Below are 22754 nucleotides of genomic sequence, written 5' to 3'. Positions count from 1 at the left end.
TCATATGCTTTAAAACATGGGCCAAGGACTTAGACATCTCACTAAAGAAGATATACACATAGTCGACAGCAAATTTTGTTAGGGTTTATATCTTGCCTTTTATGCACACATAATTTATTTATTTATTTTTAAATATATTTTTATTGATTTCAGAGAGGAAGGTAGAGAGAGAGAGAGAGAGAGAGAGAGAGAGAGAAACATCAAGGATGAGAGAGAATCATTGATTGGCTGCCTCCTGCAGGCCCCCTACTGGGAACTGAGCCCACAACCCAGATATGTGCCCTTGATCGGAATCCAACCCGGGACCCTTCAGTCCGCAGGCTGACGCTCCGTCCACTGAGTCAAACCATCTAGGGCTATGCACACATAATTTAAAGAATCAAACATTTCACAAGATTTGTAGCAGAAGACAAAAGCTATCTCTTTTCGCTGTTCCAACGGAACCCATGATAAACGTAAATGGAACCTCAGATCTACTTGGGATGGAAAACAAAATAGACTATTAGCAGAGGATGGTTTCGATCCATCGACCTCTGGGTTATGGGCCCAGCACGCTTCCGCTGCGCCACTCTGCTACGGCAGAACACTGCCTGAAAGTTAGTATTCAGCTGATTTTTGGTTTGACTTTTTTTTTCTTTTTCCAACTTTCAGATTTAAATGTGTTTCCTCTTTCTCCAGATGAATACTCTGTCTTCTGTAACACGATAGCCATGGGCCTGAACTAACTGAACATTACTCTGTGGACCGCCTATTTACTCTCTTTCTTAAGGAATTTAAGGAGGGCATCAAAGGGTCAGAGAAAGCGGAAGGGCGTGCTTTTCTTCCTGGATACGATTTAACTTTACGGCCCAGAATCTTCAAAGCCCCTCTGCGCTACACTCCCTCCCACGCCTCGGCAATAAATTAAAAGGAAAAAAACTCTCGTTGACCCCGACGTGATTTGAACACGCAACCTTCTGATCTGGAGTCAGACGCGCTACCGTTGCGCCACGAGGTCCCGCGGGCTTGGCCTCCTTAAATCCGTCCAGCTGATCTATGGATTAATTTTCGATGCTTCCGGCAAACCACGCACCTGGATATGAATCACGCCAGGCTTCCTCCTCCGACCAACCCCGGATTCTCTCGGCCTCCGAATTGCTTGTATTTGCACTTCACCTGCATAGATGTAAAAAAATAGAAGTTTGAGGGACTTTTGTTGTTTTTGTCGGTCGCTACGGAGTGGAGTGGGGGAGGTGAGAGGTCAGGGTGGTCGTGTTGGGCTTTCAGAAAATACACGCGACCAGGGGAGGACTGAGTCTACAGGTCTGGTGTTGCCAGAGAACCAGGGGGACCGGCTGCTGCCTGAAACCTGAAACGTGCACTTCCCTCACCTGCCCCACAGGCTCGCTGTGAACTTACATGGGCCACGTGCTCAGAAGGATGCCTACCGCACACGGTGCGCTCTCAATAGATGCAATTACTGTCGGTGCAAAGGTTGCTGAAATTCTCACATGCATTTGCCCACATCGCCAGAGATTGTGGGTAAAAGTTACATTTGTCAATAGTTAATTTTGTGCATAGATTTAGAGTTTGGTGTCATAAAACAACAATATTGGCTTATTTCGATGTTAGAATTGTTTTTTAAATAAGGAAAACAAAAGAAATAGTAAACAGGATACGGCCTCTCCTTAATTTCAAATGCATAAAAGAAGCTGCAAACTTATTATTCTGGGAGCATGTGAGATCTTGCTCCCCCGGCATATGTTGTCAGTTTGGCTCAAATAAACCCATAACTTTTTTTAAAAAAAATATATTTTATTGATTTTTTACAGAGAGGAAGGGAGAGAGATAGAGAGTTAGAAACATCGATCAGCTGCCTCCTGCACATCTCCCACTGGGGATGTGCCTGCAACCCAGGTACATGCCCTTGACCGGAATCGAACCTGGGACCTTTCCTTTCAGTCCGCAGGCCGACGCTCTGTCCACTGAGCCAAACCGGTTTTGGCAAACCCATAACGTTTGTTTTTAATGCCTATCACCCGTAGTTGCAGCTAAAACCAGAGAGGGCTTTTGCAAAATAGGCCCGCAGGTGACCTGGCCATTAGCATAAACTCCAATTGGCAGCTGGGATTAAACACTCAGTGAAAGACTTGAAGTCTGGCGGCCGCTCGATTTGCATGGCGGCCCCGCTCGGGGTGGCCGTGGGCCGGGTGCCCCGTGGTTGCCTGCAGCCTGGCAGCTCTGCCTCCAGGACCACCGCGTCTCCACGTTCAAGAACCGGCCCTTCCTGGGGGGCTGCGCCTGCACCCCCGAACGGGTGGCCGCGGCCGGCTCCATCCACTGCCCCACCGGGAACCAGCCCGACCGGCCCAGGGCGGCTTCTGCTTCCAGGAGCTGGAAGGCGGGCGCCAGTCGCCGGCCCCGGGGGGCAGGGGGTGGCTGGGGGTTGGGGGGAGGAGACGCAAGAAGCGTCCACCTGGCTGTGCCTTCCTTCCTGTCAAGGAGCAGCTTGAAGACTCGCCCTCGGTGAACTTTTGAAACTGGACAAGGAAAGAGCCAAGAACAAAGTGGCGAAGGAGGCAAACCATCAGCAGAAAGTTTGTTGTTCATTATAATCCACAAATGAGTGAGTTCCTGCGGTGCTTATCCTTCTCCGACTGGCTTATTTCGCTGAGCACGATGCTCTCCAGGTCCCTCCATGCTGTTGCAAATGGTAAGAGTCCCTTCTTTTTCACGGCAGCATAGCATTCCATGGTGTAGCTGTAGTACAGGTTTCTAACCCACTCATCGCTGACGGGCAACTGGGCTGTTTCCAAATCTTGGCTATTGTACGCTGTGCTGCTATGGACATAGGGGTGCATATGTCCTTTCTGATCGGTGTTTCTGGTTTCCTGGGATATAGTTCTAGCAGTGGGATCACGGGATCTCAAAGAAGTTTTTTTATTCATTTGTTTTCATTGCTATTTAATGATCATTCACGTCACAGCTGCTTTGTCTGGTTGTTTACAACCGTCGGCTGCGAGTCCGGGTGACATTTCAGCGATGAGCCTGCTGCTCCGTCTCAGTGACAGGTTCCCGGTGCGCAGCCTGCGGGGCCCTTTCTCTCCGGAGCTGGAGACCCCGGTCCGGGCGGTGCCCCCGCGGGTGTGCTGACCCCCGGGGCCCCTGAGCCCCAGCCCAGCGCTGCCTCAGGCCCCGGGGGCTGGTTGTGACCTCCGACCCGGTTCTGAGAGCGGACTTTGTGCCCGTGTTCCCGCTCCTTAGAGGAGAAGGGAGAAAACCGGAACCTTAACGCAAACCACTCACCGGAAACAAGGGGTGGGGGCCGACTTCCGGGGGCACTTCTCCAGGGAGCGGAAGTTCAAAGGTCCTAACCTTTGTCAGCCTGGCTTCCTTCCGGACCCCGACTCCTTTTGGGGTTCCCGGGATGAGTGACCCCGTTTTAGTTCACAGAAGCGTCAACATCGGGAACAACTCACAGGAGGGCGCTGCCCGCTGGGGGACCGGGGCTGCTCTCTGGGCGGGGCCGCGGGGACGGATTCGCTGCGCGGCCCATTGGATTCTCTCTCTGTTGCTCTTGCTTCCTCTCCTGCTTCTTCCTTGCTAGTGACCCTGCTAGGCTGCCATGTGGTCCTAGGAGCTGAATGGAGCATGGCCATGCAGACCCCACACGCCATGGACTACAGCTGGGAGAACACGCTCCCCCATCCAGATGCTGGGCTGGACGGGACTGTGCAAATATGGAGCAGACACTCTGGGAATGGCTGCAATCCTGGTTCTGATGAAGACAAAATGGGACTTTTTCATGGCAGGACGGAGGGAGATGGGCCCTTGGACACTCAGGGGTTTGATTCCACAGAAATAAAGCTTCCCCAGAACCTCATCCTCCTGTGGGGCCTCAGGACATTTTTGTTCCCGTGGCACCCCAAGAACTCCAATCCCACCAGCAACAGGTGGAGGCTTGTAGAGCACCCCACCGATCACACACCCAGAGCAAAGTAAAGCTTTTATCATTCTTTTTATGACAAGTGCTTTCGAAGAGGGACTTTGCACTTTTTCTCCTCCTGAGCAAGCTTTTTTTCCCCACCCTTTCCTCCAGATCAGGACTCAACTGCAATGAAGACCTAAGGAGGGCCTTTGTTCTGTGGTTTTCAGCTGAAAGTGCCAACTGTAAGTGGGGGAGTTGGTAAAAGCCAGGGCCCCAGGTCTCTTTAGGAGAGAGGCTGAGAAGCTGGGTGAGCCTGCAGGTGAGGACACGGTGAGACCTGGTTGGCAGGGCAAGGTAAGGCCTGAACTCAGAAATCTGTGGGAGGGAGGCAACCGGAATGAGTGAGCTTGACAACTGCATGTTCCTAAGAACTTACTGTGGTCATTAAGGCCTCTGACAGGCTCGCTGGCTCCTCTCTGGGATGTGTTCTAAGAGATTCTAAAAGGCAGAACTCAGGTTCAACTGGAACAGGTCTGCCACTGGAAAGACCACATAGAGATCATGGAACTGGTGGGAGGAATGTCGGTTTATTCTAGAGCCTGCAGCTTCAGAAGATGGAAGACTCATGCTGCAAAGACAGTTAGACATGGCAGGCGTTTTTGTAAGGAAGAGGAGAGGCAGGAAGAACAATAAAGGAATAAAAAGGAGGGGTTGAGGGTTCTCCGTTGAGGGGACTAAGTGCCAGCCAACACAGTCTGTTCAGATTACTGGTTGAAGGTCAGCAAATCTTCCAGAGATGGAATATCTGAAGGTTGGAGGCTGCTTTTCCTGAAGTTAGTGCCTAGAATTCTTAAGCGAACAGGCTGTTTATGTGCAGTCACATTTACAGAAATAATGTTAAAATAATGGTGGGGGTGGGTTATAAGATGTGTGGCTTAAAGATTTATATGAACAGATGTTCATTACAGAACATTGGACAGTGGAGCCCAGGACTCCCAGGTGGCCAGGGCCAAGGGACAGACACTTCAGGTTACAGACTTTAGGGTGGTTTTCCATGTTGGAGTCAAAGGTGAAGAGACTCCCAAGCTGACATTTCAGAGGAGGCTCTGGGGTCACCAGTGATGGTGGCTGCACCGGGAGTCAGCCCTGGGGAGGCAGAGGTCTCATGTGGATTTTCCATCCTCCTCCAGGTCTTCATTTCTACCAACTCCTTCTGGTGTCTCTCTGTCTGCACAACAGCCCACAATGGTGAGGCCCCTGGCCTTCCGTCTGCTCTACCTCCCTGTCTGCCTCGCCTTGGTCCAGCTGCTCACGCCCTGCTCAGGTAGGGACCATCTGCATTTATGTACCTGGAGCAGTTACCTAAAATGCCCAGTCAGAACCTTGGACTCCTCCCCACACCTGGGAGGTCCATCCAGACTGTACACCTGTCAGAACTGAGTCCCTTTCTAGATGTTTCTTACCTCACCCTCCCTACCTGGGACACCCCCTTACCCTCTGGCCTCCAGCTCTCTCTGATGTAGCACCCCTTTCTGCTCACCAGCTCAGTTTGCTGTGATTGGACCCCCTGAGCCCATCCTGGCCATAGTGGGTGAAGTCGCTGAGCTGCCCTGTCACCTGTTCCCGAAGATGAGCGCTGAGTCCATGGAGCTGATGTGGCTGCGGCCAGGCCTCAGGCAGGTGGTGCGTGCATATGCAGAAGGCAAGGAAGGAACAGAGATAGCCGAGTATCGAGGGAGAACCTCCATTTTAAGAGGGGACATCGCTGAGGGGAAGGCTGCTCTGCGGATTCACAAGGTCAGAGTCTCTGACAGTGGAATCTACCAGTGTTATTTCCAAGATGCCGATTTCCTTGCAAAAGCCCTGGTGGAGTTGAAGGTTGCAGGTGAGCCTGAGGCTGTTCTGAGCTCCTCCTTCTGTGGGGCCTGGGGACACAGGCTCCAAGCCCACCTCACAGACCTCTGCCTACACCCCAGCAGCTGCTCCCTCCTCCACCTCTGCTTCTCTGGGCCCTTGACAGACACAGGTTTTCCTGCAGGAAGGGCTCCTCCTGAACCAAGTGAAGACATGCCTCCTGCAGCCACCAGGGTCTCAGCAGGGATGAGGGGTCAGGGCAGGAGGCTGAGGAAACCTCCCCTTGTGGGGGGCACACAGTTGAATGGGTTCAGCTGTGTTCCAGGCAGTGGACCTGGGTCCCCCAGGTGCTCGCTGCTGTGGGTCCAGGGAGGCTGAGCTTCAGGGACATCACCTGTGCTGCCAGGTCCTCCAACCAAGACCCCAGGGTCACTCCTGCAGTAGAACAAGTTGACTATAGTACTAGTTGCAGTGAGGAGAACACACAGGTATGGAAACATGGGGTGTCCCTATGAGGGGGTGTCAGGAAGACTTGGTGTAACTTTGGGCTGATAGGGGACCAGGGGAGGGTTTATGGAAGGAGGGCTTTGCTCTGGATCAGATGCTATCAGGACTGTGTGAGGTGTAACTGGTCACTCACCCCTAGGACAGGGGATGATTGCTCACTGCTGTGATCTGGACACTGTTCATGTTTTATTCTGTGTTCAGATCTGATGACTGAGTGGTCTTGTTTTGTCCTGACCCATCACAGGGACAAAGCATCCTTGTCTGATGCTGCTGTTCCATGACATTGTTTATGTCCAACATCATTTCTCTTCCTCAGGGCACAGCCCTGCCTTGCACAGGAAGGAAGGAAGGTGGGGGTGGGAGGTCCTGGCTTTCTCCCTGCAGGGCCTCCTCTGTCATCTACAGTCCCTTCCTGACACCACAGATCCTCTTAAGAAACCCCTCCCTACAGGACTGGGTCCTTGCATGTCTTCAAATGGCTTCCTCCCACCTCCCCGACCCTCTTGGGTTAAGAGTTTAGGGACTGGTGGTTAAAGCTCACTGCTCCTGGCCCTGGGTCAGCCCTCTCCCATGTAGTCTTTCCCCTTCCACAACCAAAAAATAAAAATCCCCTGAGCCCAAAGACCTGAAGAAGAGGCTGTAAACTCTAGATTAATGATATCAAGAGTTCACCACGGTGACTCTCATACCAGGAACAGCGTGGGCTGCAGCAATAGAACGTGCATATCCTCCCCATAACCTGGCAAAGCCTAAAGCTCACACAGGACAGGCAGGATAGATAGGGGCCAGGGGCATGACCTACCCAGTTAAGGGGAATGACTTACATGCCTGGGGCAGGTGAGGGCCAGTTCCAGGAATCAGCACTGCGCATGGGGAGGGTCTAGGTGTCTCTGAGGGGATCCATGGGAAGCAGTCTCTGTTCTGGCCCAGATCCAGCTGGATCGAGCTCGAGGGTCCATGAGGGTCAGGCAGTGGTCACCTCATGGAACAGTCTCCCCTGAACAGCACATGTGGTAACAGCTCCTTAGTGAACCCTGCCTGCGTGATCTAGTGGAGTGAGCCCCCGTTCCTGATGGACCCTCACCAACACAGAGGCCTCCCCATGACTCAGGCTCCCTCTTCCTTCCCCAGCCCTGGGCTCTGATCTTCACCTTGAAATGAAGGGCTATGAGGATGGAGGGATCCGTGTGGAGTGCACGTCTGCAGGCTGGTATCCACAGCCCCTCGTAGAGTGGAGAGGTGAAGGCGGAGAGAGCTTGCCCGCCATGGCAGCGCCTGGGGCTGCAGATGGAGAGAGTCTACACGCAGTCACGTCGTCTGTGATCCTGAAAGGCGGCTCTGGGAAGGGGGTCTCCTGTGTCGTCAGAAACCCCCTGCTCAGCCAGGAGAAGACAGCCAGGGTCTCCATTGCAGGTGAGTGCCCTGCTCCACACTGAGCTCAGCTGTGGCCACTGGGAGAAGGAGGCCTGAGTGTCTGCTGTTGACCTGGGTCTGTGCAGTGAACACAAGGCTCAGAGCAGGGACCTGGGTGCCCTTTGCCCTTGAAGCTGTTGATGTCACAGACATTTTCTGAGCATCCCTGCTGCCTCCACCTGGGACAGGCGATGGGGATGGGCAGATGGTAACTGTCAGCAAACACATGACAAAGTGGGGACAGTGTGTGCAGACACGTCCTGGGGAAAGGACTGAGCTCCTCAAAACAGGAAACAGCTCCGTACAGAAATGAACGGTTCCCAGAAGGAAACACCTCGGGGAAGGGTGTCCAGTCTCACTGAGCAGGGAGACGTTCCCACCTGTGAGATGGGCAGCAAACAAACCATGTGGTTGGTATCACTGATGGCAGGACTGTGGGGAGACAGATACTTTTAGACATGTGTTGGTATCAGTTGGTATATTTTTGTATAAATTGACACACCTTACATTGGGGGTCAATAGAACAATCTTAATCCAAACTACTTATTTATTGACCCAAAATCCCAGTTCTAGAAATTTATCTGAAAGATCAGCTCAGCGTTGTGTGAAATAACTGATGGACAAAGTTATTTCTTTTTAAAAAATATATTTTTATTGATTTCAGAGAGGAAGGGAGAGGGAGAGAAAGAGAGGAACATCAATGATGTGAGGGAATCATGGGCTGCCACCTGATAGGGACCAAACCTACAACCCAGGCATGTGCCTTTGATTGGAATCAAACCTGGGACCCTTCAGTCCATAGGCAGTGCTCTATCCACTGAGCCAACCAGCCAGGGCACAAAGTCATTTCTTAGAGCATCAGTTATAATAACAATAGTCAGAGACAGTTCAGATGCCACCCATGGGGACTCCTGTGCAGTGGAGGCTGCCCTGTGGGAGGAAACACAGACGTGCTCTCCACGCCGAGAGGGAAAGGTCCCCAGGACCCACGATGCACTGAGAATTGAGCTGCGGAGCAGCCTGTGTAAGTGGTGCTGTGGTGTAAGTGAGAAAAATAAGAAGAATATATATATATTTTTAAGAGGTTCCTATACAGGCAATATTATTATTTCAATGTAACACAATTTTTTTTCTTTTATTGTCTAAAGTTTTACATATGTCTCCTATTTCCCCGATTGGACCCCCAACCCCCCAGCCATTCCCACCCCGGCAAGCCCCCACCGCCCCACTGTCTGTGTCCATTGGTTATGCTAATATGCATGCATACAAGTCCTTTGGTTGCTCTCTAACCCCCCACCTCCCCTTCCATTTGTCTCTGGATCTATTTTTGTTCATCAATTTATGTTGATCATTATATCCCACATGTGACTGAGATCATGTGATACTTATCTTTCTCTGACTGGCTTATTTCGCTTAGCATAATGCTCTCCAGTTCCATCCATGCTGTTGCAAATGGTAAAAGTTTCTTCTTTTTTACAGCAGCATAGTATTCTATTATGTAGATGTACCACAGTTTTTTAATCCACTCATCTGCTGATGGACACTTACACTGTTTCCAAATCTTAGTTATTGTAAAGTGTGCTCGTATGAACATAGGGGTACATATATCCTTTCTTTCTTTTTTTTTTTTTTAAATATATTTTATTGATTTTTTACAGAGAGGAAGGGAGAGAGATAGAGAGTTAGAAACATCGATGAGAGAGAAACATCGATCAGCTGCCTCCTGCACATCTCCTACTGGGGATGTGCCGCAACCCAGGTACATGCCCTTGACCGGAATCGAACCTGGGACCTTTCAGTCCGCAGGCCGACGCTCTATCCACTGAGCCAAACCGGTTTCGGCTCATATATCCTTTCTGATTGCTGTTTCTGGTTTCTTGGGATATAGTCCTAGAAGTGGGATTACTGGGTCAAATGGGAGTTCCATTTTTAACTTTTTGAGGAAACTCCATACTGTCTTCCAAGGTGGCTGCACCAGTCTGCATTCCCACCAGCAGTGCATGAGGGTTCCTTTTTCTCCACATCCTCACCAGCACTTGTCGTTTGTTGATTTTTAAAAAAAATATATTTTATTGATTTTTCAGAGAGGAAGGGAGAGGGATAGATAGTTAGAAACATCGATGAGAGAGGAACATCAATCTGCTGCCTCCTGCACACCCCCTACTGGGGATGTGCCCGCAACCAAGGTACATGCCCTTGGCTGGAATCAAACCTGGGACCTTTCAATCTGCAGGCCGACGCTCTATCCACTGAGCCAAACCGTTTGGGGCTGTTTGTTGATTTTTTGATGATAGCCATTCTGACAGGTGTGAGATGGTACCTCATTGTTGTTTTGATTTGCATCTCAGATGATTAGTGACTTTGCCCATGTTTTCATATGTCTCTCGGCCTTCCGTATGTCTTCTTTCAAAAAGTGACTACTTCAGTCCTTTGCCCTTTTTTTTTTTGTTGGATTGTTTATCTTTCTTCTGTGAGATTGTATGAGTTCTCTATAAATATTGGAGATTAAACCCTTGTCTGAAATAGCTTTGGCAAATATGTTCTCCCATGCAGTGGGCTTTCTTGTTGTTTTGTTGATGGGTTCTTTTGCTGTGAAGAAGCTTTTAATTTTGATGTAGTCCCATTTGTTTATTTTCTCCTTAGTCTCTATTGCCCTAGGAGCTGTGTTGGTAAAGATATTGCTACGACGTATGTCTGTTACTTTGCTGTGTATGGAATCTTGTAGGATTTTTATGGTTTCCCATCTTATATTTAAGTCCTTTAGCCATTTTGAGTTTGTTTTTGTGTATGGTGTAAGTTGGTGATCTAGTTTCATTTTTTTGCATGTATCTGACCAAATTTCCCAGCACCATTTATTGAAGAGACTGTCTTGACTCCATTGTATACTCTTGACTCCTTTGTCAAATATTAATTGAGCATAATGGCTTGGGTCAGTTTCTGGGTTCTCTGTTCTGTTCCATTGGTCTATATGTCTGTTTTTGTGCCAGGACCAGGCAGTTTTGAGAACTGTGGCTTGGTAATATAGCTTGATATCTGGTATTTTGATCCCTCCAACTTTGTTCTTCTTTCTCAGGATTGATATGGCTATTCGGGGTCTTTTTTTATTCCAGATGAAATGTTGGAGAGTTTGTTCTAGAGCTTTGAAATATGCCGTTGGTATTTTAATGGGGATTGCATTGAATCTGTAGGTTGCTTTGGGTAGTATGGACATTTTAATAATGTTGATTCTCCCAATCCATGAACATGGTATGTTCTTCCATCTGTTCATGTCTTCCTGTATCTCTTTTTTTCAATGTCTTGTAGTTTTCTGAGTACAGGTCTTTTACCTCCTTATTTAAGTTTATTCCTAGGTATCTTAATTATTTTGGTGCAGTGGTAAATGCGATTGTTTTTTTCGTTTCTCTTTCTGTGAGTTCATTATTGGTGTATAAAAAGGCCATAGATTTCTGGGTGTTATTTTTGTATCCTGCCACATTGCTGAATTCATTTATTAGGTGTAGTAATGTTTTGATATAGTCTTTTGGGTTTTCTATGTGCAGTATTATGTCATCTGTGAATAAAGACAGTTTTGTGTCTTCTTTTCCAATTTGGATGCCTTTTATTTCTTCTTCTTGTCTGATCGCTATGGCTAGCACTTCCAGTACTATATCGAACAGGAGTGGTGAAAGTGCCCATCCCTGTCTTGTTCCCGTTTTTAGGGGAAATGAGTTTGGTTTTTGCCCATTGAGTATGAGGTTGACTATAGGTTTGTCATAGAAGGCTTTTATTATGTTGAGATATGATCCCTCTATTTACACTTTCTTGAGAGTTTTTATCAAGAATGGGTGTTGGGTTTTGTCAAATGCTTTTTCTGCATCGATTGATTTATGTGATTTTTGTCTATCAATTTGTTTATGTGATGTATCACATTAATTGATTTGCAGGTATTGTACCATCCTTGTATCCCTGGAATAAATTCCACTTGGTCATGGTGTATGATCGTTCTAATGTAATGCTGGATCTGATTTGCTAGAATTTTGTTGAGGATATTTGTATCTATGTTCATCAAGGGTATTGGCCTGTAGTTATTTTTTTTGTGTGTGTGTGGTGTTCTTCTCTGGTTTTGGAATTAGGATAATGCTGGCTTCATAGAAAGACCTTAGAAGTGTTGCTTCCTTTTGACTTTTTTGGAATAGTTTGAGGAGGATAGGTTTTAGTTCTTCTTTGAATGCTTGGTAGAACTCCCCTATAAAGCCGTCCGGACCAGGCCTTTTGTTTGCTGTAATATTTATAATCAGTGCTTCAATTTCTTCAGTGGTTCTTGGCCTGTTCAGGTTTTTTTTATTCTTCCTGATTGAGTTTTGGGAGCTTGTATTTTTCTAAAAACATGTCCGTTACATCTAGGTTGTCCATTTTGTTGGAATAGAGTTGTTCATTGTATTTTTTCATAATCCTTTATATTTCTGTGAGATCAGTTGTTACTTTACCGCTTTCATTTCTGATTTTGTTTATATTTGAGTCCTTTCTCTTTTCTTTTTGGTGAGCCTGGCTAGAGGTTCATCAATCTTGTTTATCCTTTCAAAGAACCAGCTCTTGGTTTTGTTGATCTTTTGTATTGTGTTTTTTTGTTCTGTGTGGTTTTTATATCCACTCTGATCTTTATTATTTCCTTCCTTCTGCTTACTTTGGGCTTTTCTTGTTGCTCTCTTTCTAACTCTTTGAGTTGTAGGGTTAGATAATTTATTACCATTTTTTTCTTGTTTTTTGAGGTAGGCCTGTAGAGCTATGAACTTCCCTCTCAAGACTGCTTTGACTGTTCCATAGATTTTGGATTGTTGTATATTCATTGGCATTTGTTGCCATGATGCTTTTTATTTCTTCTTTGATCTCTTTGGTAACCCAGTCATTGTTTAATCAATGTTATTTAGCCTCCAGGTGTTTGATTTTTTTCATTGTTTTTATTGTAGTTGATTTCTAATTTTATGCCATTGTGATCTGAGAAGATGCTTGATATGATTTCTATCTTCTTGAATTTGAAGAGACTTTGCCCGTGCCCCAATATGTGGTCTATCTTTGAAAATGACCTGTGTGCACTTGAGAAGAATGTATATTCTGTGGCTTTGGGGTGAAATGTTCTGAAGATGTCAATTCATTCCATCTCTTCTAGTGAGTCATATAGGATTGATGTTTCTTCGCTGATTTTTTTGTTTAGAGGATTTATCCAGTGGTGTTAGTGGGGTATTAAAGTTCCCTACTATGACTGTATTGCTGTCAATCTCTGTCTTGATATCTTCCAGAAGTTTTTTTTTTTTTTTTTTTATGTATTTGGGTACTCCTGTATTGGGTGCATATATGTTTAGCAGAGTTATATCTTCTTGTTGAATTGCTCCCTTTAGTATTGTGAAGTGACCTTCCTTATCTGTTGTTATGGTCTTCACTTTGAGGTCTAATTTGTCAGATATAAGTATTGCTACCCCAGCTTTTTTTTTTTTTTTCATTTCCATTTGCCTGAAAAACCTTTTTCCATCCCTTCACCATCAGTCTGTGTGAGTCCTTTGTTCTGAGGTGGGTCTTCTGTAGACAGCAAATATATGGGTCATGTTTTCTTATCCATTCAGCTACCATATGTCTTTAATTGGGGCATTTAATCCATTTACATTTAAAGATAATACTGATAGATACTTGTTTGTCACCATTTTTATTCTTTTTTTTAATTTTTTTTTTTATATATTTCTTTATTGATTTCAGAGAAGAAGGGAGAAGGAGAGATAGGAACATCAATGATGAGAGAGAATCATTGATTGGCTGCCTCCCGCACGCCCCCCACTGGGGATCAAGCCTGCAACCCAGGCATGTGCCCTTGGCCGGAATTGAACCTGGGACCCTTCAATCCGCAGGCCGACGACACTCTATCCACTGAGCCAAGCCGGCCAGGGCACCATTTTTATTCTTTATGCCTGTGTTCCTTCTTCCCTTCCTATTTCTTCTTTTGACAGCAGACCCTTTAGCATTTCTTGCATCGCTGGTTTGGTAGTAATAAACTCCCTTAGCTCTTTTTTGTCTGTGACACTCCTGATTTCACCCTCAACTTTGATTGATAGCCTTGCTGGGTACAGTATTCTTGGATTCAGACCCTTGTTTTGCATGACTTTGTATATTTCATTCCATTCCCTTCTGGCCTGGTGTGTTTCTGTTGAGAAATCAGTCAATAGTCTGATGGGAGATCCCTTTTAGGTAACTTTCTGTGTCTCTCTGGCAGCCTTTAAGATTCTTACTTTGTCATTGGTGTTTGCCGATTTAATTATAATGTGTCCTGGTGTCGGTCTTTTGGGGTTCATCTTGTTTGGGACTCTGTGAGCTTCTTAGACTTGTGTGAGTTTTTTTCTTCCCAATATCAGGAAAGTTTTCTGTCATTATATCTTTAAACAGGTTTTCTAATCATTGCTGAGTTTCCTCTTCTTCTGACATCCCTCTGATGCAGATGTTGTTTCGTTTTGTGCTGTCCCAAAGTTTCTTTAGCCCAGTGATTCCCAAAGTGGGCGCTGCAGCGATCCAGGGGGGCGGTGATGGCCACAGGTGCATTTGTTTTAACTTTTTTTGTATTACCTTTCTATTCTGAGTTCAATAAATAGTTTCATAATTTCAAACTTCAATGTTTCTAATTTACAGCTTTCTTTACTAGATTTTACGAAAAAGGTAGAAACATTAATACATATATCTTTCTGTTTAATTGCTATTAAAATTTAAAAAAAAATTAATTTCCAGGGGGCGCTGAGTAATATTTTTTCTGGAAAGGGGGCGGTAGGCCAAATAAGTTTGGGAACCACTGCCTTAGCCTTTACTCCTGTTTTTTTAAGGTTTTTTTCCCTGTTGTTGCTCTGCTCGGGTATTTTTTCCTATCTTGTCTTCTAGCTCACTGATGCTGTCCTCTGCTCCTTCTAGTCTACTGTTGATGCTTTCTATTGTGTTCTTTATTGCAGCTAAGTCATTCTTCATTTCTTCTTGGTTCTTCATTTCCTCTTGATTCTTACACATATTGTTGAATTTAGAATTTTTCTTCCATCCTTTTCAGCATACCTATGACCATTGCTCTGAATTCTTTCTTTGTCAAATCACTAGCCTCATTTCAGTTACTTCTTTTTCTGGTGATTCCTCCTTTTCTTTTGTACGTGGGCTGTTTCTTTATCTCCCTGTGTTCGCTCCTCTCAGGGTGTCTGGTTATGTAGTTCTCTCTATCATGTGTTGACTTAAAGGCACAAAATACAACACAACAAGACATAACACACAGAGCACCAAACACAAATGGATTCACGATACCAATAACCCCAAGTAAAGGTGACCACCAGAGAAAAGAGAATTAGGGGAGAGAAAAGAATGCAAAAATCATATTGAGAAAAGGAAAAAATGTAAGAGAGAAAAAAGAGAATAAAAAAGGAGAAAATATATGTATAAGGAGAGAAAACTCCAAAAACCTAACAACTTATCCAAAAAATGCAAACAACAAACACCCAAACAACAAACACTCAAACAACAAACACCCAGATGAACTTTAAGAGGCAGAGCTTATTTCCTCTCTAGTTGAGTCCTGGATGCAGGCGGATGGGACCTCCCCACTCCAGGCCGCCCACCCACCATGTGGGTGCCCTCTCTGTCCATGGATTGCCTCACCAGCTGTGTTTAATTCTCAAGTTTTGGGTGGGTGTTATTTGATGCAGCTGTTCCTTCCAGCTGCTCTGAGAAGGTGCAGGACCCACCGGTGTATTTGGCCGCCACCTTGTCTCCCCCTCGACAAACTTTTTAGGTGCCCCTGATTGGAAAGGCTGGAGTCCTGGTGTTCATGGGTTGGCAGCTGAGGCAGCTGGTCCCAGGGCATTGTGGTTGCAGGGTCCCGGGAGGTATCCGAGGTCTCCCCAGTTGAAGGTAAGGCTGTGCTTCAGATCTCAGCTGCTCTCTCCTTCAAGATGGTGCAGTCTCTGTCGCAGAGCCGCTGCTCCAGGAGAGATTTCAGCAGCAGTAGAGGCTGCCCGACCAGGGGAGCCTCGTCCGCCTTTCCCTGATAGTCCTGTGGAATATAGCTGTTCCTCACTCACACATACAGACACTTCTCTCACATTCGCACTCTCCTTGTGCTCTCTCACTCACAGACTATCTTGCAGCCTGCTGTCCTGTCGGCCACCATCTTGGGTCTCAAAGATATTTATGTTTTTATTTTTTCAAACTTTCTCAACATAAATTTTATTTGTTTTACACTTGGTTTGAGGTGTGACATTTGTTTATATGTCCCTTCAGGCCCTTGCAGGGGCACCTCCCCTCCCACTTGGTTGCTTGCTGTTGAAGTGACTGGGTCATTGTTCCCCCATTTCCCATGGTTTGGAATTTGCTGATTCCATCTTGAGGTGTCATTTAACTTACTGCTCTCGATATTTATGTTTTTAAAATGAATAAACTCTCGCATGGCACTGACGTCATGTCTGGGACTTTAGAGCATTAACTTCATGCTCTGCCGATGAGGACACTGAGGACAGAAGGGCTAAGTCACTGGTTCAAGGTCACAGAGCTGCTCAGGCAGAAGACCCTGAATGTGACCCCAGCCCTCCAGCCCCAAAGTCACCTTCTGAGGCAGCAGGTTAAGCCACTGAGGAGACGCTGATACAAGGGGGAGGGGGTGGAGAGGAGACTCCAGTGACTGTATGTACATTATGTTCTAACTGTTCCCATGTGAGAGCCAGACATGAGGACACTAGTCTGTGTGATGGGAAGAGTTCTGGGCACTTTGGGAAGAGCAATGTCGCTTCCCCTCCTGGAGACCCCACGCCCCTTTGAGCAAGCAGCTGAGGCTTTCCCTCCGCAGGCCCCTTCTTCTCCAATGCACAGCCCTGGCAGGTGGCCGTAGGAGTGACCCTTCTGGCTCTGCTGGGGCTCCTGGTCGGGGCAGTGTTCTCATGGTGTGGACAGCAGAAGAGAATCCGGGCCTTTATCCAGGAGAAGGAGAGCGAGCGAACTGAGAAAGAAGCAGCGCTGGCGGAGAAGCAGCAGGAGCAAAGCACGAAAGGTGAGGCCTGGCTGCAGGTGGGTGGGACCTCCATGCCCCAGGCTGCCCACCCACAGCGCAGGTCCCCCCTCCAGCCCCATGACAGCACCTTCTCTTTCTGCTTATTTCCAGAGAAGCTGCAGGAGGAGCTCAGTAAGTCCTGATCCCCCTCCACACAGGTTCTGGGGTCCCTGGTTACCTGCCTCACCGACCCCTTCCATTTCCCCTGCAGGGTGGAGGAAGCAGCAGTACCTGGCAAGTGAGTACCTGGACCCACATCTGAGACTCTCTGCTGGGACCTGTCCAGCCCCTTCCTCACCCCTGACCGCCCAGGGGAAGGATGAGGACGCTGATGGGGGAGGTCGGCAGGGTTTCCTCCCTGGAGAAAGGGGTCAGGCTCTCTCCACCAGGCCACTCACACCCGGATGTCCAGGGAACCCCAGAAGGAGAGGGGAGATGGACTCAGGATGTGAGTCCTCCCTCCCTGGCTGCTCTATAGAATCCATAGGCTGCTGAGAGGAAACCAGAAGGAGAGAGAACATTCTCTTCCAAGGAGGAAGGGCTGGTGTCAGCTGTCCCAGATTTATCATAACTGCTGAAAAGTAGTGCCTGCAATTTTTTCATTAAATCGGCCAATTCTCTTTGCAACATGGCAGGAAATCATGCAGATTGAGATCGATGGATTTCAGCACACATATGCATACATGTATGCACATGGCAAGGCTAGCCAGGTACAGGACTAACAGCCAGTGGCATGGGATCCATGACCCGAGTGGGTGCCTGGCCCACGGATAGCACCACACCCTGTGTATAGTAGGTTTCTCCTTCTCACTTAAAGGAAGGCTTCTCATTGCCACACCCCAATGGGTCATTGCAATGATGGGTCATTGTTAAGTAACATCAGGGGGACTTTCACACAAGCCCTGTGATGCTGAGGCAGATCTGACCACAGAGCCGGCTCCTCAGTGACCAAGTGGCTCACGGGAGGGACACAGGGTGGACATGCTGGGCACAGGGATGGTTCTCAGGTTGGCATGTGAGAGACGGATGGCACAGGATTTCATAACTACTCAGAATGATGTGCATTTGAAACTTATGAACTGCTTATTTCTGGAATTTTCCATTTAATATTTTCAAACTGTGGGTGACAGAGGGTAACTGAAACTTCAGGAAGTGAAACGATGGTTAAAGGTGACTGCTGTACAGACATGAACAGGACAGACCTGCAGGTGCAGCTGGGGAAGCCCCATCGGTGCCTGCAGGTCACTAGGTGCAGGTGACTTTAAAGAGGAGGAGGGAGCAGGGAACTGAACGGGCAGATGGAGAGGGAGGTGGGGGGTCAAAGGGAAGAGAGAGGGAAGGACTGAGAAATGACAGTTGAGGTGACCCTTCCTTCTTCCTTTGCAGGTGACAGGTCTCAGGCCTATGCTGGTGAGTGACTCATGCTTTCTGGTTCCTACACTTGTGTACAAAGCCCTTCAACCCTTTCTGTGCTGGTGAGGGGTCATCAGACCCTGCTCAGAGCTCATGTTCTGTGGAGGACCAGCCTACCTCTCTGGACCCCCAGAGAGGACCTTCGAGCTCCAGCGTCCCCTCACCTGCTGCCACACACGCCCACACCTGGGCACAGCCTGGCCCCGTCACACACAGCCCCACGGTGATGGAGGGAAGCCCAACATTCTGAGAGCTTTTATGCCTCCTCCTCAGAGCTGTGGAGGAAGGAAACTAGATATTGGTGGGAAGGAGAGGGAAGAGGCTCAGTGAGGAGGATGGTGGGGGGAGAACAGAAATGATGACCTTTCCTTGCCTGTGTCTCCTTCCTTTCAGTGTGGAAGATGGCCCTTTACCAACCTGGTGAGTGAGTCACTGTGTTCCCTGGGACAACACAGGGGCCTGGCTCCCTTTTTCTTCTCCAGCTCTTGACTGGGGGACATCTGGGTGGGGAACATGAGGTCCCCACAGTGTGCCCATCTGCTGCCAAGAGAGCCAGGAACAACTGCTGCCCTGAGCTTCCCCAGGTCTGTGTGGGGAAGGAGGAGGCATGAGGGGTGGAGCTGGGGGCAGGGGCTGGAGGAAGAGGGAGGAGGTGACCTGGCCCAGCTGCTGCCCCTCCTGCTCTGAGCCTCCTCAAGGTGTGCCATGTCTCTGAGTCCCTTTGAGGTGATGGTGGCCATTCCTACTATGTGAGGGTGGAGGTGAGACTAGAGGAGGTGATGAGTGTGTGTTGGTCAAAACTCCAAGAGGGAAGCCATGGCCTGTTCATAATGGGTGTGTGTCTGACGGTAATGACCACAGTCAGGAGAAGGTTCTTAAGACCTAAAAGTGATCTAGGCAACTCCTTAGATTATAACAGACTGTATTATAGAGTCATTTACTCACAGGGGTGTCGGGCTGGAGCAGACAGACTACATGTCAGTCTGCACAGACTACTCACCACTAATGGACCTGTTACAGTACATTGTTTACAGTATAACTTGGGTATTAATGGTTGAAAGGACAAAGGGACAAGGAGTGTGGCAGCACCAGCCTTACCTCCTGGGGGTCTTGTGGTGGAAGGTTCTTTATAATCGGTTCCATCACATTTGGTGTTGACCTCCTTGTCATGTCGTTCTAGTGTTACTAACAGAACTGTTTATGGCTACATTTTAAGGAACACACATCATCATCACCCTGAAGGCTTTGGTGTGCCTGCTGAGGACAGGGAGGTTGGGCAAAGGTCACAGCATGAAGAGATGAGGGAAATCCGAGACACAGAGATGGAGTTGGGTTGATTCAGCCACATCTGCCCAGTGATTACAGAGGGTTTAGGGAAGGACCTACCTCCAGAGGCAGGGGTGGCGTTAAGGGAAACCACAAGGAAGAGCAGTGCCCCAGGCTCACAGCAGTGGGAGCTGCCACCACCCCCAGGCCCAAGGCAGAGGGACTGGGAGCAATCACTGGAGCCCTGAGGAGGCTGTGGCTCAGGGGGAGGCTGCCTGAGAGGAGGCTGCTCTGTTAGAGCGTCTCCATCACAGGAAGTGGGGAAGTCTGGGCTGTGCCTCTCTTTCCTTCCCTCCAGACTTCAGCCAGCACTGCCCTTGGCCAAAGCCAACAGGTGACCAGAGGCAAGAGAGCCCAGTGATGCTGCCCAAGGAGGACGATTCCTGGGCAAAGAGGGAGGGGCAGGTGGGGAGTGAGGATCACATAGAGCCCAGCATGGCCCAGCACAGCAGAGACCTGGTCCCTGTGACCACACCAGGTGCTTCCTCCATGCCTGGCCTTGGGCTAAATACAGCTCACTTTCTGTTTTATTCTACCCTAGAGATGAGTATATTTATTCCCATTTACAGACATCACATTGAGACTTGGGACATTACATAGTGTGTGTGTGTGTGTGTGTGTGTGTGTGTGAAAAGAGACCGTGCAGAAAACGAAGTTGTCCAGCTCAGGAGAGTAGAGCAAGGGCTGGGGCCCTTGGAATCCATGTGACTATGCAGCACAGGTGGGCACAGTCCTTCTGGGGAGGAAACAGGAGGAAGATAGAAGGAAGGTGGCCACTTGAGATGGCGGGTTAGGCAGAGCCCAGCCCTCCTCACCCTCCCTTCCTCACTGAAGAGCAGGCCCTGTGGTTTCTCTTGGCTTTGTTGAAGGTCACACTCAGGGCACCTGGGACCCCAGGCTCTGGGCTCGGGTCTCACCAGCCAGACCCAAGCTTTGGAGCTTGAGGCTCTCAGATCTGGAAACCATGGCTGACCCCACACCATTGGAACTCTCTGCAGTGGACATGATTCTGGATCTGGACACTGCGCACTCCAACCTGTTTATTTCTGAGGACCAGAGGAGCCTGAACTGTACAGCAATAAGGAAGCGCCTGCCAGACAACCCCAAGAGATTTCAGGAACATGCCTGTGTGCTGGGCTGTGAGAGCTTCACATCAGGCAGACACTTCTGGGAGGTGGAGGTGGGAGATAGGAAAGAGTGGTGTTTAGGGGTGTGTAGGGAGAACGTGGAGAGAAAATATTATGCTACAATAACACCGGAGAATGGATTCTGGACAATAGCACTGTCGGGTGGGCATGAATTCCAGGCTGGAACGGATCCCTGGACCAATCTCACAATTGCCAAACCTCCTAAAAGAGTGGGGGTTTTCCTGGACTATGAGAGCGGGGAGGTCTCGTTCTATGATGCCATTGATGGACTGCACATCTTCACCTTCCCACAGGCTTCCTTCTCTGGGCCTCTGTGTCCTGTCTTCAGGATTTTCCAATGCGATCCCACTGCCTTGACCCTTTGCCCAGCACAAGAAAGAATGGGGTGCTCCCTTCTGCCTGACCCACTGCCTGACCCTTCCCTGGAGACCCCAGTGGCCTCAGGCTCAGCTGATGGCATTGAGGACCCTCAGGCAGAAGAGAGGTCTTTGCTTCCCCCTGCCCAGCCCTGAGCTGAGGGCCTGCTTCACAGCCAAACCTCACAGCAGGAACATACTTACATCAGGAACATACTTACTAAAAACTCACTGAGAGAAGCACTTTACTAGTTATCTTTCAACTTTTCCACATGACTAATGAGGAGACCAGGGTGCAGGGAATTAACCTTCCAAAGGTGACTCAGCTCCCTCCCTGAAGCCATAGCTCACATTCACAGGTAACTTAGAAGGTGGTGGGTGCTGGAATCAATGCTTCCGGTGAATCTCACTCCCCAATCCTCACAACACCCCTGTGAGGGGGCCTCATTGAAAGTGTGGAAAGGGAGGCAGGGCCCAGGGAAGTGACATGTAATTCATGCAGAAAGTAGTGCTGCTGGGAGGTGTTTGACCTCTGACCCTCCCTCTACCTCCAGTCTGTTCCTTTGCAGCCAGTAGTTCCTGTTGGGCAGGTTCATGGGCAGCCTGAGGTTCCCTTCCCAGGGCCCCAGGGAGAAGGTCACTGTAAGTGACTATGAAGGCCACACCCCACCTGGATCCTTCAAGGGGGACAGTCAGAGCCATGGTCCACTCTCCTTTGTCTGGCTCTCCATGATGATGTCGTCCACAGAATGAACTCACAGTGACCACCTCACCTGGGGCTGAGAAGGGACTAGAGGCCAAACTCCTAACCAGCTTCTAACCCATCTGTGGGCAAACTACGGCCCGCTGGCCGGATCCGGCCCATTTGAAATGAATAAAATTAAAAAAAAAAAGACCGTACCCTTTTATGTAATGATGTTTACTTTGAATTTATAGTAGTTCACACAAACACTCCATCCATGCTTTTGTTCCAGCCCTCCGGTCCAGTTTAAGAACCCATTGTGGCCCTCGAGTCAAAAAGTTTGCCCACCCCTGTTCTAACCTGTGATCATGAGGCCCAACCAAACCTCCAGCTTCATCCCTAAAGCTCATGTGTGAGGCATGAATTTGGGGGAAGGGAGCCAGGTGAACTGCAGTGGAAGTTTTATCACATTGTGGCCCCATCTCCAGGAAAGGGACACTCCACGCTGAGCATGTGCTGATGTTCCCGGAGGTTCCTGTAACTGCTGGGTCCTGGGGGAAAGCCACTCCATCACCATCACTGTGATTGGTCACCACTGTGTGTCCTCCACCCGGCAGGTGGTGGTCAGGTTACATTTGTTAAATAAATTGGTTAATGGTCTTCACTCTGCATCTGAGCTTCTTCTAGATTTTCACCCCCACAGTTTACCCACCACATTTTAACAAAATCCTTATTGTATCAGCTTTGTAAGCTGCTGTAATAAAAACCACAAATTTCATGACCTAATGCAACACAGTTTCCTTACCTCACACGTCTGTAGGTGGGAAGGCCAGCGTGGCTCTGGCCGGGCTGACATCCAGGTGTCTGCAGGCTGCCTCCTTTCTGGAGGGTTCAGGGAACGGTCTGTTTCTTGCTAATTCTTGTTGTTGGCAGAACTGAGTTTCCTGCAGTGGTGGGACCAAGGATGCCATTCCTTGCTGGCTGTCAGGAGAAGCTGGGACACTCCAGGCTGGGAGCATCCGGAGTTGTTTTCCCAGGAGGCAGATGTGAGGGAACAACTCAGGTGAAGGGAATGGGGACCAGAGTCCAGTCCTGGAGTCACTGCTAGTGGGGCTGT

General features: G+C 48.5%; 1 protein-coding gene and 2 non-coding genes across 3 annotated transcripts; 1 reads left to right on the top strand and 2 right to left on the bottom strand.

Annotated features, from left to right (window-relative positions):
* Positions 1-503: 503 nt before the first annotated feature.
* Positions 504-575, bottom strand: TRNAM-CAU (transfer RNA methionine (anticodon CAU)). Its single transcript has one exon. It is a non-coding gene; the product is annotated as a tRNA-Met (tRNA).
* A 350-nt stretch (positions 576-925) lies between these two features.
* On the bottom strand, positions 926-997 carry TRNAW-CCA (transfer RNA tryptophan (anticodon CCA)). Its single transcript has one exon. It is a non-coding gene; the product is annotated as a tRNA-Trp (tRNA).
* A 2907-nt stretch (positions 998-3904) lies between these two features.
* On the top strand, positions 3905-21656 carry LOC138996398 (butyrophilin subfamily 3 member A3-like). The gene is made up of 11 exons (XM_070397602.1): positions 3905-3977; positions 4079-4149; positions 5098-5231; positions 5451-5792; positions 7400-7681; positions 16512-16712; positions 16824-16844; positions 16924-16950; positions 18099-18122; positions 18519-18545; positions 20450-21656. Exons 3-11 carry the CDS (start codon positions 5153-5155, stop codon positions 21109-21111), a joined length of 1665 nt encoding a protein of 554 aa, XP_070253703.1. The 5' UTR covers positions 3905-3977; positions 4079-4149; positions 5098-5152; the 3' UTR covers positions 21112-21656.
* Positions 21657-22754: the final 1098 nt, after the last annotated feature.

This window comes from Myotis yumanensis, unplaced genomic scaffold (genome assembly GCF_028538775.1).
Source record: "Myotis yumanensis isolate MYYU_CA2020_CCGP unplaced genomic scaffold, mMyoYum1.0.hap1 SCAF_17, whole genome shotgun sequence".
Lineage (NCBI taxonomy): Eukaryota > Metazoa > Chordata > Mammalia > Chiroptera > Vespertilionidae > Myotis > Myotis yumanensis.
The sequence above is the reverse complement of the archived record's forward strand: the minus strand, read 5'-3'. Positions and strand labels throughout refer to the sequence as shown.